Genomic DNA, 16032 nt, shown 5'->3' with positions numbered 1-16032 from the left:
GTGGGGGCACTTGCTCAGAAAAAACTTTCACATTATATTACCATTTTCTTGCTAATTCAAGCCAACATGATTACAAAAATAAAATATTAAATATTATGTTAAATTTAGTTGAAATATGTCTTACCTGGAACGCCAAAAATCCTTAAGATGGCACGTGGTAGAGAGATAGAGTCAGAAGTGAAGGTACTCTCTAGGTTTAGATAGAGAAATCGAATAGACATAGGTCGCTCACTTTACCCAAGCAGGGCCTTTGTAAGGTGTGGGGTGGGGGCGCTGGCAATTTCTCACTTTTCCCATGTCTTAAAAAGTTTCTTATGTCCCACTTGGGCCCCTGTTTGTACCCACCAAACAGCAGAGAAGACAAAGCAATAGTTGAGAGCAATAAAGTCACATATATTTGCATATATAGGCTGCTAGGCCTAAAGATAACAGAATGAGCTGGTGAGAGGAATGTACAACTTACACTGGTGTCCTGTGGCCAGCATCAGTAACAAAGACTTAATAGGAGAATCAGTGGGAAAACCGGATGGGGTGATGTGGTGATCACAGACATGGATGACTTTAAGTTCAATGACAGTGATATTTCATCATCAGACCACTCTTCACCATGGTTCCTGGGGGTCTACGCTGTGGGCTCCTGAATACTGTTAATAAGGTATATGTATGCCTCCCTACCAGTGAGGTGTGTGGGACTTAATAAGTTAAAAAGGCGCCAGGGAAAGTACGCTGTATAGGTAATTTAATTTGTAGCTTCTTAACACATGGACACAACAAATGTGTACTCAAGAATCTGTTCATTTCAGACGCTCAGTTTATTGTCAACATGTTTCAGTCCCCAGCTTTCATGGTTCTAACAGGTTCAGGGCATTCACCAGGGCTAGGACCACCCCCCTTCCCGTTTTCTAACCCTGACATAGGGTGTTAGTAACTTAGTCTTGTCTAGTAGTGAATGTAGAAAACATAAACTGTTACACCTTGCCTAAAAGGTGCAACGAGCTGGTCATCTCAGCATTAGAGCCTAGAAGTACAGCAAGCAGTTTGAAATATCTGTCATAGGTACTACCGATTCTTGGGGGTACCATGTATTAGTGCCAAGGTTCACTTGCAGCGAGCTGTTACACTTTAATTTTCTTTTATTCCCACAGCCTAGAGGATACCAGCGCTTTTCTTTGTGAAGTGTTGAGCATTCTATTCCGCTCATATTGTTATTCCCACCCCCATTTTCTCTGAACACTTACACTGCACATTGAGTTGTGTTTGCGCGGTGAGGGGTGGCGTCTTGGCATCGTTGCTGGCATTGCAGCGGTACCTGGCCAGGTTGTCATTGGGCGCTGTGATAATGGCAATCTCCTTGGAAACAATCTTGCCAGAGATGATCTCCTTGGAAATGGTTTTGCCTGGGGTACCATCCTTCAGTGGCCTGTCATCCTGGGGAGAAGTCAAGAGGTAAGTTTCAAGGCAGGGGTGGGCATGAGATATGAAACAACATCAAGGTACACCATGGTGATTGGGACTATCACCATCTCTCATAGAACAGGTGCCCCCTTTGGGAAGGAAGTGGTACTTCAAAGATCTGTGGGCAAAGCTAGTGCCCCCTGGAAAACAAACTTTGCCCACATAGAAGACAACGAAGCAAGTGCCACTTTTGCAATATAAGTGATACTTTTTGCTCTTGTAGCAGATGCTTCATTGAGGAAGGGAATTATCACTGTGTGGCTGAACTGGAGGTATGTTGTGGCTCTCTACACATGGGGAGCATGGAATATGCATGCAGGAGGTGCTGTGTGGATCTGTGTGGGCAGCAGGTGCCACCCTTGCTATCACCACATATTTCTGAGACAGTGCATATTATATTTGGGAGAAATTTAAAACTGCACACGTGAAACAGAATAACCATGCCTGGGAGAAGGCTGCTCAGATGGTTTTTCATGATCAGAAGGTATAATGCATGCATGCGCTTTCTGGGCTTACTACCTGCTACCTGTGAGGAGCCAGACTCGTGCTGTGTGTTTCCCTGTCTCCCGGCATTTTCTTCAACTGTTCGCGACACCCGCTTCGCGGGTGCCGCTCACCGCTTTGTTGCCCCGTCCTCCCTGGTGTGAGCGGCTCCACAGTCCGTGGAGAGTAACGCGCTCCCAGGTTGAGGTTTGAATCATCACCAGTTTGTGCGTGGAGCCTACCGGGGGACTGCGAGGTCCAGCAGCCTCAGCTGCACACAGCTGCTGCCTCTTCCCCCGGCGGCCACGCCCCCAGCCTCTGCACATAACATCGCCTGGGTTTCTGGCTGAACTGGCGCTTTCTGGGCTTACTACCTGCTACCTGTGAGGAGCCAGACTCGTGCTGTGTGTTTCCCTGTCTCCCGGCATTTTCTTCAACTGTTCGCGACACCCGCTTCGCGGGTGCCGCTCACCGCTTCGTTGCCCCGTCCTCCCTGGTGTGAGCGGCTCCACAGTCCGTGGAGAGTAACGCGCTCCCAGGTTGAGGTTTGAATCATCACCAGTTTGTGCGTGGAGCCTACCGGGGGACTGCGAGGTCCAGCAGCCTCAGCTGCACACAGCTGCTGCCTCTTCCCCCGGCGGCCACGCCCCCAGCCTCTGCACATAACATCGCCTGGGTTTCTGGCTGAACTGGCGCTTTCTGGGCTTACTACCTGCTACCTGTGAGGAGCCAGACTCGTGCTGTGTGTTTCCCTGTCTCCCGGCATTTTCTTCAACTGTTCGCGACACCCGCTTCGCGGGTGCCGCTCACCGCTTCGTTGCCCCGTCCTCCCTGGTGTGAGCGGCTCCACAGTCCGTGGAGAGTAACGCGCTCCCAGGTTGAGGTTTGAATCATCACCAGTTTGTGCGTGGAGCCTACCGGGGGACTGCGAGGTCCAGCAGCCTCAGCTGCACACAGCTGCTACCTCTTCCCCCGGCGGCCACGCCCCCAGCCTCTGCACATAACATCGCCTGGGTTTCTGGCTGAACTGGCGCTTTCTGGGCTTACTACCTGCTACCTGTGAGGAGCCAGACTCGTGCTGTGTGTTTCCCTGTCTCCCGGCATTTTCTTCAACTGTTCGCGACACCCGCTTCGCGGGTGCCGCTCACCGCTTCGTTGCCCCGTCCTCCCTGGTGTGAGCGGCTCCACAGTCCGTGGAGAGTAACGCGCTCCCAGGTTGAGGTTTGAATCATCACCAGTTTGTGCGTGGAGCCTACCGGGGGACTGCGAGGTCCAGCAGCCTCAGCTGCACACAGCTGCTGCCTCTTCCCCCGGCGGCCACGCCCCCAGCCTCTGCACATAACATCGCCTGGGTTTCTGGCTGAACTGGCGCTTTCTGGGCTTACTACCTGCTACCTGTGAGGAGCCAGACTCGTGCTGTGTGTTTCCCTGTCTCCCGGCATTTTCTTCAACTGTTCGCGACACCCGCTTCGCGGGTGCCGCTCACCGCTTCGTTGCCCCGTCCTCCCTGGTGTGAGCGGCTCCACAGTCCGTGGAGAGTAACGCGCTCCCAGGTTGAGGTTTGAATCATCACCAGTTTGTGCGTGGAGCCTACCGGGGGACTGCGAGGTCCAGCAGCCTCAGCTGCACACAGCTGCTGCCTCTTCCCCCGGCGGCCACGCCCCTAGCCTCCTCCTTCTTTGCTGGTCTCAGATCTACCGCGACGCGGGACGCGCGCGGGACGCAGCTCGGGGCGAAGACCGGGCAAAGAGCGGGCCGTTTAAGGCCGTTCAAGGACGGCAAAGGACGGCCCTGGCCCAGTACTCCTGTTTCTTCGCCCTTGATAATCATAACACCCAAGATGTCGACTATACGCAACAGAACTCGAAGTTGCGCGAAAAAAGCTACGGCGGTAGCACAGGTGACTGGACCTATTGATCTTTTTATTTCACGAGTCCATGAGACTATTGACCAAAGTATTGTTCTATTGGAAAAAAGAGTCTCTATGGACCTTGCAAACGCTAGGCGCTCATCTTTGGGCCCTTTGGCAAAGGTTAAATCACCTGCTCCGCAGACTATGAATAATTGCTCCTTACCCATAAACATGCCTACTTGTAGTGTTTCGACTGTACCAAATACTGTCGATCTATCGGTTGCCCTATCAGACTCAGACCCGTCTTTTGAAGACCTGGAGGTCACACCAGACCTAGAAACCTGTCAGTCACCTGACAAAGCGGTGCCGAGTCTGAGCGGGTCTAACGATGCGGAAACAGCTCCCGTACCTATTGTTCCCCGGGGAAGGGCTCCTAACCCCCCCAAGGTTACATCGAAGGGCAAAAATAAAGTAAAAGCACCAGTTAGGAATCACAATTTGATTTCCCCCACTCCACAAATGACATCAGGTATTCCATGCTGGGTACAAAACATGGTAATAGATTTAAAGCTAGACCTTGAAGCCACTTTAGCAGCACAAATCAAGCCTTTAATTTCTAAAGTGGACAGGCTTACTTCGTTAATACACTCTAAATGGCCACACAAAAAGCAGGGACATGGGCCTGATCAGCTACAAGGGTCCATAGAATTAGCCCCTGAGTGTTTATCGAGCACCCAGCCCCCTAAAGACGTATTAAATAAGGGTCAAGTTATTGCAGCCCCTGGGAACCCAGTTATATCCCTTGTGTCGCAAACAGGGAACAACTCTGTCCAACCAACAACTGTACTGGTTTCGAAGGAGAAGGCTCCTGTTCAGGCGAATCAACACCCTGTTGCTGATAATATTACCACCTCTTCTATTCAAGCTAAAGATGTTGCAGGAAAACCCAATCCAAAATCTGCACCCCTCCCTACAAATAAACCAGAAGGGCCTAAGCTAAAGCAGGCGCGTTTTAGGTCCATTAATTTACCACCAGAGGTTTCCCCTTTTGTTGTTGTGTTGACAGCAGTTCCTCCATTGAAGGAGGGAGTAAAAGAAATGTTTACTGAGCTTAGAAATAAATGTGCTCAATGGCTCCACTTACATAAACCTCTACCTAATAACATGAACGGTGAAATCCTTACCGTGCGTAGAGGGGACTGGGTGGGCAGAAGCAAGAAAACAATAGTAGGGGACGTAATCACAGTTAATTTTAGGGATGTAGGGGCAGCAAGCTATATATGTAATGCACCCAATAGTGGTCCTGCGACCCAAATCAATCCACTCCCTTTGTCTTATTTCTTATCAAAGCCAGCACGACCCAACCCTCCATGTCCTACTTTTCAAAGTAACAGAGGACCTGGGTATTTTCCACAGCAAGCTGCCAAACCTTGGCTGCAACCACCTTATCCGCCTCCTTTTTTCCCACATTATGTTAATTTACAACAGCAGTTACCAAACGCCTCACCTTTTCCTATGCACCAAGTTAAAGCCCCCTGGCAACATCCATTTCATTTCCCGCCACCTTTACCCCAGTCTGCTTATCAATGGCAGCAATCTTTTCAGCCACCACAATTAGATAAACATCCGTGGCAACAACCATGGCAGGACCTGTCCCACTCCCAAGATCCTATGTCCTCACAATTCGCCCATCCAAATAGATATGCCGTGCTAGATGAGGTAGACTGACTCAGCCCTCCAGAAACACTGGATCCAAACATTCCTACGCCCTCTCTTGATATGGGGTGTTCTCTTTCCCCTTTCACGCCCCTAGCCGTATTTCCTGAATCCACTATATTGACATCCCTAACACCTCCCCAGCATACAGGTAATCGGGGTAGCTCTGACACATGTATAACCACTGCTAGCCCCAGCATAAGCCCAGTTACCATCCCTCGGGAAGATGGTCCTGCCTTACTACCATCAGCAAATCAGTCGGAGTTGTCTGTCGTCGGTGATCTTGGTAAACCAGCAGGAATTTCTCTTATTTCCTGGAACATCGCTGGCCTTTCCGGCAAATTAGGTACACCCTTTTGGACCAGCTTTTTGGGTGAGGGATTTGACCTAATTCTATTACAGGAAACTTGGTGTCCAGACCCTATTTATATCGAAGGGTATGCATCCTTCTGCCTTAGAGCAACCAAATCCAGCTCGGGCAGGGCTAAGGGGGGCCTTTTATTGCTTGTGTCAACCAAGCTGCGTGACTGTACGGTCAAATATAGTACGACCGTAGGGACACACAGCCAAGTTATAAGGATGGAGTGTAGGAAGAATATTGATTTAGTCATTGTTAATTTCTATAACAATATTTTTGATGCTGCTAGGGGGGATATTTTACTGCCTCTGGAAAGGGAAATTATTAAGGCCCTTGATATTTCGAAGGGAAGGGCTGAGGTGGTTTGGGCTGGCGATTTCAATTTGCAGCCCTGCCACCTGTCTAATGGGAACATCTGTGGCTTTGATGCAGCATTAAATAGCCATTGGGGAGACTTGGGGGTGAGGGAGGATTCTCCCCACTTCCAACACAGCAGTTATGGTTCCACGTTAAATAATATGCTAGTCATGCTGGACATGACCCTGTTAAACTGCAATGTTGATAATCGGGCAATAATATGCCCTACATTTACGGGCAGAGATGCAGGTTCATTTATAGATCACATTTTGCTGTCTAGCAGTGGAAACTATACTGATTTGTACGTAAACGAAGAAAGTCTCAGTGACCACAATAGCCTACGCGTTACCCTCTTGGGGCATGGTACCTCATTAGTTCCAGGTGGTAAATGTACAACCGACATAGTGCCTACCAGACCAAAGGGCCTAAGGATCAAATGGACTGGTTTAAATTCTAAAGTTAAGCAGAAGGAGGTCCTTATTCAATGCAAGAAACAAATTAGTTATTGCCTGGATGATGACTGTGATTCTGGCTGTTTAATAGATTACTTTGTATCTATGAATAGTATTATCGATGGTATTTTTTACTAAGACCCCGTCAGCCAATAGTGGTCCTAAGCAGGGGTGGTTCGATAAGACCTGTATAGTTGCCCTCCGCGACCTAAAGAGTGCTTTAGGCACCAAACCACGTGTTAAGGCGGACATACAATACCTCAGGGCCAGTTACAAAACAGCTATCAATAAAAGGAAAAGGGTATTACAGACTGAAGCGTGGGATAAGTTGAGGGAGGCTGCTGAGACTAAAAATAGTAAACTCTATTGGGAAACAATTAATAGCCCGTTTCTCAATAAAGAAAATGTCCCAGAACTGACCTCATATGTGGCATGTAGCGATTGGGTTAATCATTTTTCCAAAATATTTAATCCAGAAGGGTTAACTTCTGAGTTACCACCATCAGATATAAACCCATGGTTGCCCCTTCCTATGGCTATAACACTAGAAGAATGCCATGAAGCAATCTCTTTAAGTAAAGGAGGCAAGGCCCCTGGTCCCGATGGGGTCCCGCTGGATTTATACAAAGATGAAACAGTTTTATGGGCTCCCATTTTGATGAGGATTTTTAATTGTGCGGCTGAAAGTGAATTTCCATCCACGTGGGGTCAATCGATTATCATTCCTTTACATAAGAAAGGAGACAAATCAGAGGCCTCTAATTATCGTCCAATTTCACTACTGGACGCCTCTGTAAAGGTGATGAGTAGGATTTTGCTGAAGAGGCTAGAAGACTGGGCAACTGATTTTAACATCTTAACTAGAGTCCAATATGGCTTTCGCAAAGGCCTGGGCACACTGGACCAATGCGTAAATCTGGACCTTTTAATTAGTAAATATACTGTGGCTAAAAGTGGCAACCTCTTTTTATGTTTTGCTGATTTGAGCAGCGCTTTTGATTTGGTTAACCATAATATTCTATGGGAGGTTCTGCTTGATGCAGGGGCCCCAAGGGAAATAGTTTATTTTTTAGCTAGACTGTACGAAAAACTTTCATGTAAAGTCCGCTATGGCACCCTTGGTGAATGTACCCCGTTCTTTAGAGTGTCTCGGGGCATACGCCAGGGTTGTGTTTTAGCCCCGCTTCTATTTTCCCTTTTTATTAACGGTGTCGACCGAACCCTGACCGACATCCCAGCAGATGCCCCCCTGATTGGTGGTAAACCTGTTCCGCTGTTACTTTATGCGGATGACGCTGTTCTTCTATCTCGAACACAGATGGGCCTACAGCGCCTAATTGATAATTTCATGCAGTTCATTCAAGCTAGGCGGCTTTGTGTAAATAAAACAAAGACGTATGTAATGTCATGTGGTCAGGCAACCAAGCAGGTAAAGCATACCTTTTTCCTAGATAAGACAAAGTTGACCTCTGTTAAGTCCTTTTGTTATCTGGGAATAACATATAATAATAGTGGGTCCTGGAATGTGGAATTTGATGCTGTAAAACTAAAGATGCTACGGTCTACTAGTAGCATATTTCGCTTTGCCTCTAAACTTGGCTCACGAAGTATCTTAGATATGATGAACATTTACAATGTATGTTGTGTTTCCTCTGCTCTGTATGGGGCAGGGGTGTGGGGACACTGCAAGGGTACTTCCCTGCAGAAGGAGGAAAACAATTTCTTAAGGAGATTGTTATGTGTTCCCCCTTCTGCCTCCATCCAATTGATCCATAAAGAAGTTGGGATCGAGTACATTTCTGACTTAGCAGCAGTTCGGCCACTCTTATTGTGGCGTTCTATTTGGGCTAAGCCAGAGACTCGATTCACTCAGGATATTATCCTTGACTGTATAGGTTTGGATCACTCCTCACGTATATCCTGGTTAAGATACATCCATCGCTGGTATCTCCTTCTTTTTAACATTGATGTGTTCCGTGAGCCCGAAAAGGTTGTCTCCATTTCAAAAAAAGAAGTTAAGACAACATTTTTAAATTTTCGTAAAGCTGAGCGAGATAAAGCCGTTGGCAACCTTGTCACCGTGAAATTCTACAAAGATTTAAATCTAGCTCCTGGACTCCAATCCTATCTTGTATATGTGACTCGCCCCTCTCACCAGTATGTTTTAACACGGGTTAGATTGGGCATTGTTCACCACTTGGTTGCTTTTCCAAACACAAAAACCAGTTCAAACATACCCTGTCCGTGTGATAGTACTTCCCGGCAGAGTAGTTGCCATTTTTTACTTTTTTGTAAATTTTTTCAGTCCCTCAGGATAAAGTACCTTAAACCAATTTTTATCAAATATAACATTTATACCACACAAACAGCATTGATATTTTTATCTTCATTAGAGAACGAGGAGATCTGTTTCTTCTTGACCACTTTTATTTTAAAATGTACAGCTGCCAGGAAAAGTATTGTACTATAATAATGTTTACCTACCTGTCTGTACTTATGTTATACAGCTGCCAGGAACTGTTTATGATATTACCGTTTACACTCCTGTCTGTATATATATGTTCTTAAATTTGTAAACTTTATATCAATTTCTGTAATTAAGGTATCATTATATATGTAGAGGTCCACAGTATTGAATGATTATTTAATAATTTTAATGTACAGTTCCCAGGAAATGCCTAGTGAGTAACTCCTTCTGATCCCCAGTTTGTCCATGTAAGAATGCTTCGTATTTTATACTAATAGGTTGACCTAAAGAGGCATGATTATTTACTACTTTCTGCACTTTAGCCTTTTTTCCCCTTTTAGGAGAGATTATATGGTGATTTTAATATTTCAATTATGTATTTTTGCTTGTATGATTTGTATGTACAAATCGAATAAAAGCTTTTGAACTGAACTGCATGCTTTTTACGTATCTGTTAATCAGTCACTAGACAATTGAACTCACATTTTCTGTGATACTAAGATGCATTGGACAACATTATTTATTCATTTCAATTTACATATGTTTAGTGGTTGCAAGAGGTAGCAAACCAGAATTGCAGGCTGGCTCTTTCTTTGTAATCATTGGCACACATAGTTCATGGGTGTGTGTATTTGTGTGGGTAAGCCCTCATAGTCAGTAGCAGGGCAAACTCACACACAAACACAGACACTCTCACATATAACGATTCAGAAGCTCTGTCCATCACCACCCCTTCTTGTTAAATACTCTCACATATAGACATAGACAGAGAGACACACACTGACACATATTGTGCTTTTACAACAAAAAAAACATGGTTTCTTCGCCAACTTCCACTGCTGCCTGTTGACCCTAGTCATGTAGTTAAGTGGACTGTAAGTGTGGCAAAGTAGTTGACTTCCCAAATTCAATTCCCTTCTCAACTGGCTGTATAATCATTTAATCGTAGAAATCTCTGAGATCCCATTGGTTAATCAATATTTGAAGCATCCTTGTACAAGGATAAATATGTCTTGATTTCCAAAAGTCATCCTTCCTTCTTTCGTAGATGATGTCAAGGACCACTCACCTGAATCCCAGGGTCTGCGGGAGCAAACAGAGCCCACCTCAATTGCCAGCTAAACAAAGCCTAGTGCTCTTGAATATACCACAAGCACCAGCGGTTAATTCCCAGGGGAAAAGGAGGAAATAGAGAGAGAGAGAACATTCTACAGTGTTCAGTGACTTGAGTTCTACCTGTACTCTGGTATGATTAGTTGGACTGGTTACGGATCACATAGATTAGTTTCTTCAATTTAATATTTCACGCATACGTATCCAATTTCAGACAACAAGAAGATTTGTTATGACCAAAGTCACTGTTATGGTGAAATGTTTTGGCATTAGCACAACCGTCATGGAAGAATTCTTGGGGGATCTCAAGGTGAGAGTTGCTCCAGGAGGTGATCCAATCCCTCCTTGAGCTGACTAGTTTCCTTGAATAAGTCTTTAATGATAAGATTCCAGCTCCTCGAAAATGGGCATGAGAGGCTTGAGTGGAGAGAAACTAAGTTCAACTGTAAAGTCCAATTCCCTGTTGAATTCAAAGGGAAAACGCATTTCAGTGCTCTGACCTTATAATCCATTTTGGGGGAGAAGAATCATTCTTGCTTTTTAGGTTTTGCTCGTCGAAAGCTGCCGCGCAGCTTTTCGGCGCAGGCAAAATCTTTTGTTTAGAGTATGTGAGTGTAGTCCCGCCCCTCTGTTCCATTGGCTAGCTCCATAAATGGAGGCTAGCCATTGGAACAGAGATCTGTCCGTCAAAGCCAGAGCAGATTCGTGGGCGTTCCCGAGACTTTTAGGCTTTTGCCTACGTCATGCGGCTGTGGGCGTGTTTCTTTTTAGCTTTTTTTTTGCCATTTCGGAAGTGCCGCCCTCCGAGATCCACGTTTCTTTTTAACACTACACAAAACAGCCTCCAAGATTGTCACTGTGTAGAGTCATACAGCATGGCCTGATGTCCTACATGTGTTGCTTCAATGCGCACTCGGTCGGTGGGAACTTGCAAACTCCGCACACAGCTCTTAAGAACGAAGGCATGCACACTCCCTCACGAGCTGCTGCGTTGGTGCGCCCTCGCATCTTCAGCAGGCAAAATCCTACGAAGACACCATTCCTGGGCAATTGCCAAAATCCAGAGCAGGCAAGAAAGCAAATCCAGGCATGCCAAGTAAGCACAAACACGGACAAGTTGGCTTCTGGCAGAATGGAAGATGACTCCTGTGCATCAACAAATACTTGCAGCTAAACCGCTGCGCAGGTCACCCACAACACACAGAGTAAGTCCGCTAGGGCTGGGCGCTCCTCGTTTGGAGAGAGACACAGAACAGGGTGCCAGCAGCGAGCAGGCTCCTGGCAGAGTTGGGCGGCCGCTAGGAGCTAGCTCAGTGGCATGCACAGGAACATTTCAGCATTTTAAACGTCATATTGCAGACAGTTTGCAAGACCAAGAAAGAGGCGGTAAGTTGACTCCCTACAAATCTCTATACCGTTGCAACACTATAAACTGTGCAGCGCCTCGCGTACAGTGTAGGAGGTACACGCGCATGCTGTGTGCAAGTGAGATACAGGCACAGGTGTGAAATGCGCGCAGGAGATGAGGAACACACAGCGTCACAGAGGCATAAGTGGAAAGGTTTTAAGAGCTCATGTTTGACCCAGTTCTTCGGAGCTGGAACCAACACAGAAGTAGCGCTGTGTTCCCCTCCCTCCTGCCCTCGTCAGCTTGATACAGTGTGTGCGTGTTTTTAATTCTGCCTTTTCTTTCTGCTCCTCTAAATTGAACTTCGAAATCGTGCGCTTCTCGGTGTCCCTTGACAGCTGCTCGTCTGTCTGTCCGCCAAGGGCGCCTTTGATCTGCTCGTTTCTCGAGTAAACAGAGCACATGTTGTCTCTTATATGGTGCGGGGCGAGGCTGGCCAGAAAGCTCCTATGATGGGGCGCTGTGTTTATTGCCCTGCAGGATGAAACTTAGTTAGTCACCTGCTAGGGGGTGCTAGGGAGTGCAGAGTGCAAGGAAGTGCAGAATGTGAGGGAGTGCAAGGGAGTGCGAGGGAGTGCGAGGGAGTGCAAGGGAGTGCAGGGAGTGCGAGGGAGTGCAAGGGAGTGCAGGGAGTGCAAGGGAGTGCGAGGGAGTGCAAGGGAGTGCGAGGGAGTGCAAGGGAGTGCAAGGGAGTGCAGAGTGCAAGGGAGTGCAGAGTGCAAGGGAGTGCAGAGTGCTACGGAGTGCAGAGTGACTAGGGAGTGCAGAGTGACTGCAGAGTGCTAGGGAGTGCAGAGTAACTGGGGAGTGCAGAGTGACTAGGGAGTGATAGGGAGTGTAGAATGCTAGGGAGTGCAGAGTGACTAGGGAGTGCTAGGGAGTGCAGAGTGACTAGGGAGTGCAGAGTGACTAGGGAGTGCAGAGTGGTAGGGAGTGCTAGGGAGTGCAGAGTAACTGGGGAGTGCAGAGTGACTAGGGAGTAATAGGGAGTGCAGAGTGACTGCAGGGTGACTAGGGAGTGCAGAGTGCTAGGGAGTGCAGAGTGACTAGGGAGTGCTAGGGGTGCAGAGTGACTAGGGAGTGGTAGGGAGTGCAAAGTGAGTGCAGAGTGCTAGGGAGTGCAGAGTGACTGCAGAGTGCTAGGGAGTGCTAGGGAGTGCAGAGTGACTGGGGAGTGCAGAGTGACTGCAGAGTGCTAGGGAGTGCAGAGTGACTGGGGAGTGCAGAGTGACTGCAGAGTTCTAGTGAGTGCTAGGGAGTGCAGAGTGACTAGGGAGTGCAGAGGGACTGCAGAGTGCTAGGGAGTGCAGAGTGACTAGGGAGTGCAAAGTGACTGCAGAATGCTAGGGAGTGCTAGGGAGTGCAGAGTGACTAGGGAGTGCAAAGTGACTAGGGACTGCAGAGTGGTAGGGAGTGCTAGGGAGTGCAGAGTAACTGGGGAGTGCAGAGTGACTAGGGAGTAATAGGGAGTGCAGAGTGACTAGGGAGTGCAAAGTGACTAGGGACTGCTAGGGAGTGCAAGGAAGTGCAGAGTGCAAGGGAGTGCAGGGTGCAAGGGAGTGCTAGGGAGTGCAGAGTGCAGAGTGCTAGGGAGTGCAGAGTGACTAGGGAGGGCTAGGGAGTGCAGAGTGACTAGGAAGTGCTATGGAGTGCTAGGGACTGCAGAGTGACTGCAGAGATTAAGCTAATGGCAATGCCATTTATTTATCTGTTTTCAAAACCAACACATAAATACAAATTTTGTCATTTACAATGCCAATAGCTCTAACTTTTCCAAAGGCGAAACCATTGCATTGTAAATGCTTGTTCTAGAATAGTTCCTTTCTGGAGCTGCAGTCAAACTCCAATCATTGAGCAGGATCAGAGCCGATGACTGCAGAGGAGTCGGTAGCCTGTAGCTAGAAAGGTGGACTCTGCTGCCAAACAACAGGGATTATACAGGCAAAAAAAAAGAGGCACTGTGTTTGTAGGGACTGGGTTTAATGTTCATATTTAACCAATCGAGAGTAACCAGGGAAGCGGACACCACTGCCTAAGCCAGGAACAGTATAGACGCACAGCTTTCCAGGTGAAGATACCTGGAGAGGCAGACGCCTAAGCCAGAAGCAGCAAATATTTACAGCCGACCAGGGAAAGGCAACCGAGGTGTTGGACGCCTCTGCCGCCGGATGGTAGACGTGTGCAAAAGGGAAGACAAACAAGGGGGAGGGTGGTTGCAAGAAGCAGGGAATTCCAGTACAGGGATCTCCTTCTCTCACAGGAACTTACTAAGCCAAGCAGATTCAAGTAGAACTGGGGTGGTATCTATAGACCAAGCCATTCCAAAATGGTCACCATTCTTGGGTGATAGCGCGAGATCAAGGACCATACAACGAATAACAGAAAACCGGGACAAAAAAGAGACCATATGTAAAAGATCACTGTGGAGACTGAAAAGGGTTTATAAAGGCTGATATCAAATTAAACAGGATGGGCATTTCTCTAGCCTGGCTTTACAGAGGGGAATAACAAAATTAGAGTTTGGCAAACAGCACAGGAGGAATGTTACTTGACAGATGATGCCTCCCAAGATGTTGAGAGTGTTATTCCAGCACAAGAGACTATCAGAGATTTGTCTCTTTTCCCATCTTTCACTCTTTAAGAGTGAATTACTTTTTACAGAACCATACATGCGCATGACAAATGTGGTTTCCATGTCTATTTACTGTAGACCTACTTAGCCTTGACAATACTGTGAGATAGGAAGTGCATTCACCTTCCGCTCTGCTCTGTGAGGATGTTTTTCCAGAATCTCTGACAATGAAGTGAGAACTGAACCTTCTCGCACACGAAAGTTTGTTGAATTGAAGGTGTAAAGATTCAATCAAGTGATTAGGTGCTGCCTGGGTACCTCCTTCTGAGTCTTGGAGGTGGAATTGAAACTTAAAATAGCGCCATTCCAGTCGGGAATAGCGGCCCCCGACGCACACTGATAGAAAAAATTCCTTTGAACTTGTAGTTGTCTTTCAAAATAAAGTTTTATTTGTAACGTTGAATGATGTAATCTTTAGTCTTTCACATGTTTCATAAATCAAATGTATAATTGACCCAATGCATTTCGGGCAATGCTGCCCTTCTTCAGGGGCATTGATGTTCTACAAAAAAGATGAAACACAACTGTAATATATTCGTAATATATTACATGTCACAAATCATAACGGTACTAATGGTGTGCTAATGCACCTATATACAGGCATGTTTTGAATGAATTTACTTCATTGATCAATGACTTCATGAAACGTAAATACACATTCACATTCTCATAAGTATACACGAGATGTTACCTCTCTTCCGGTGGTATATGCTGACACTGCTTAACAACAGTATAAAAAACAAAGTACATGAAAAAATATGAAAAAATAACCCAATCTCCTGTCTACAATGTTAGGCAAAACCAGTGTAAAAAAACGAAACACCCGGTAACTCTAAGGGTATTATATATGCGAGTCTAAGGAAGAAGTGCGTCAAACATACCTTCCTTGTTGAAGGAAGTGTGTAGATGGTATGGAGTCGGTGCACGTAAACCCAAAACCGCTAACCTGTAGTAAATGAAACGATGTTTTACAAAACGGTCTATCGAAAATGTATGTAAAGTCGGTGGTAGAAAACCGCTAACCTGTAGTAAATGAAACGATGTTTTACAAAACGGTCTATCGAAAATGTATGTAAAGTCGGTGGTAGCCGGCTACCACCGACTTTACATACATTTTCGATAGACCGTTTTGTAAAACATCGTTTCATTTACTACAGGTTAGCGGTTTTGGGTTTACGTGCACCGACTCCATACCATCTATACACTTCCTTCAACAAGGAAGGTATGTTTGACCCACTTCTTCCTTAGACTCGCATATATAATACCCTTAGAGTTACCGGGTGTTTCGTTTTTTTACACTGGTTTTGCCTAACATTGCAGACAGGAGATTGGGTTATTTTTTCATATTTTTTCATGTACTTTGTTTTTTATACTGTTGTTAAGCAGTGTGAGCATATACCACCGGGAGAGAGGTAACATCTCGTGTATACTTATGAGAATGTGTATTTACGTTTCATGAAGTCATTGATCAATGAAGTAAATTCATTCAAAACATGCCTGTATATAGGTGCATTAGCACACCATTAGTACCGTTATGATTTGTGACATGTAATGTATTACGAATATATTACAGTTGTGTTTCATCTTTTTTGTAGAACATCAATGCCCCTGAAGAAGGGCAGCATTGCCCGAAATGCATTGGGCCAATTATACATTTGATTTATGAAACATGTGAAAGACTAAAGATTACATCATTCAACGTTACAAATAAAACTTTATTTTGAAAGACAACTACAAGT

At 46.2% G+C, this 16032-nt stretch overlaps 1 protein-coding gene across 1 annotated transcript in view; it reads right to left on the bottom strand.

Moving 5' to 3' along the window:
* Nucleotides 1-16032, bottom strand: part of NPHS1 (NPHS1 adhesion molecule, nephrin) — a 269434-nt gene that overhangs the window by 163549 nt on the left and 89853 nt on the right. The window contains exon 12 of the mRNA XM_086929995.1: nt 1239-1428. Coding sequence (XP_086786121.1) covers nt 1239-1428 — 190 coding nt within the window. The remainder of the gene's footprint in view (nt 1-1238; nt 1429-16032) is intronic.

This window comes from Lissotriton vulgaris, chromosome 7 (assembly GCF_964263255.1).
Source record: "Lissotriton vulgaris chromosome 7, aLisVul1.2, whole genome shotgun sequence".
In the NCBI taxonomy this organism is placed as follows: Eukaryota; Metazoa; Chordata; class Amphibia; order Caudata; family Salamandridae; genus Lissotriton; species Lissotriton vulgaris.
The sequence above is the reverse complement of the archived record's forward strand: the minus strand, read 5'-3'. Positions and strand labels throughout refer to the sequence as shown.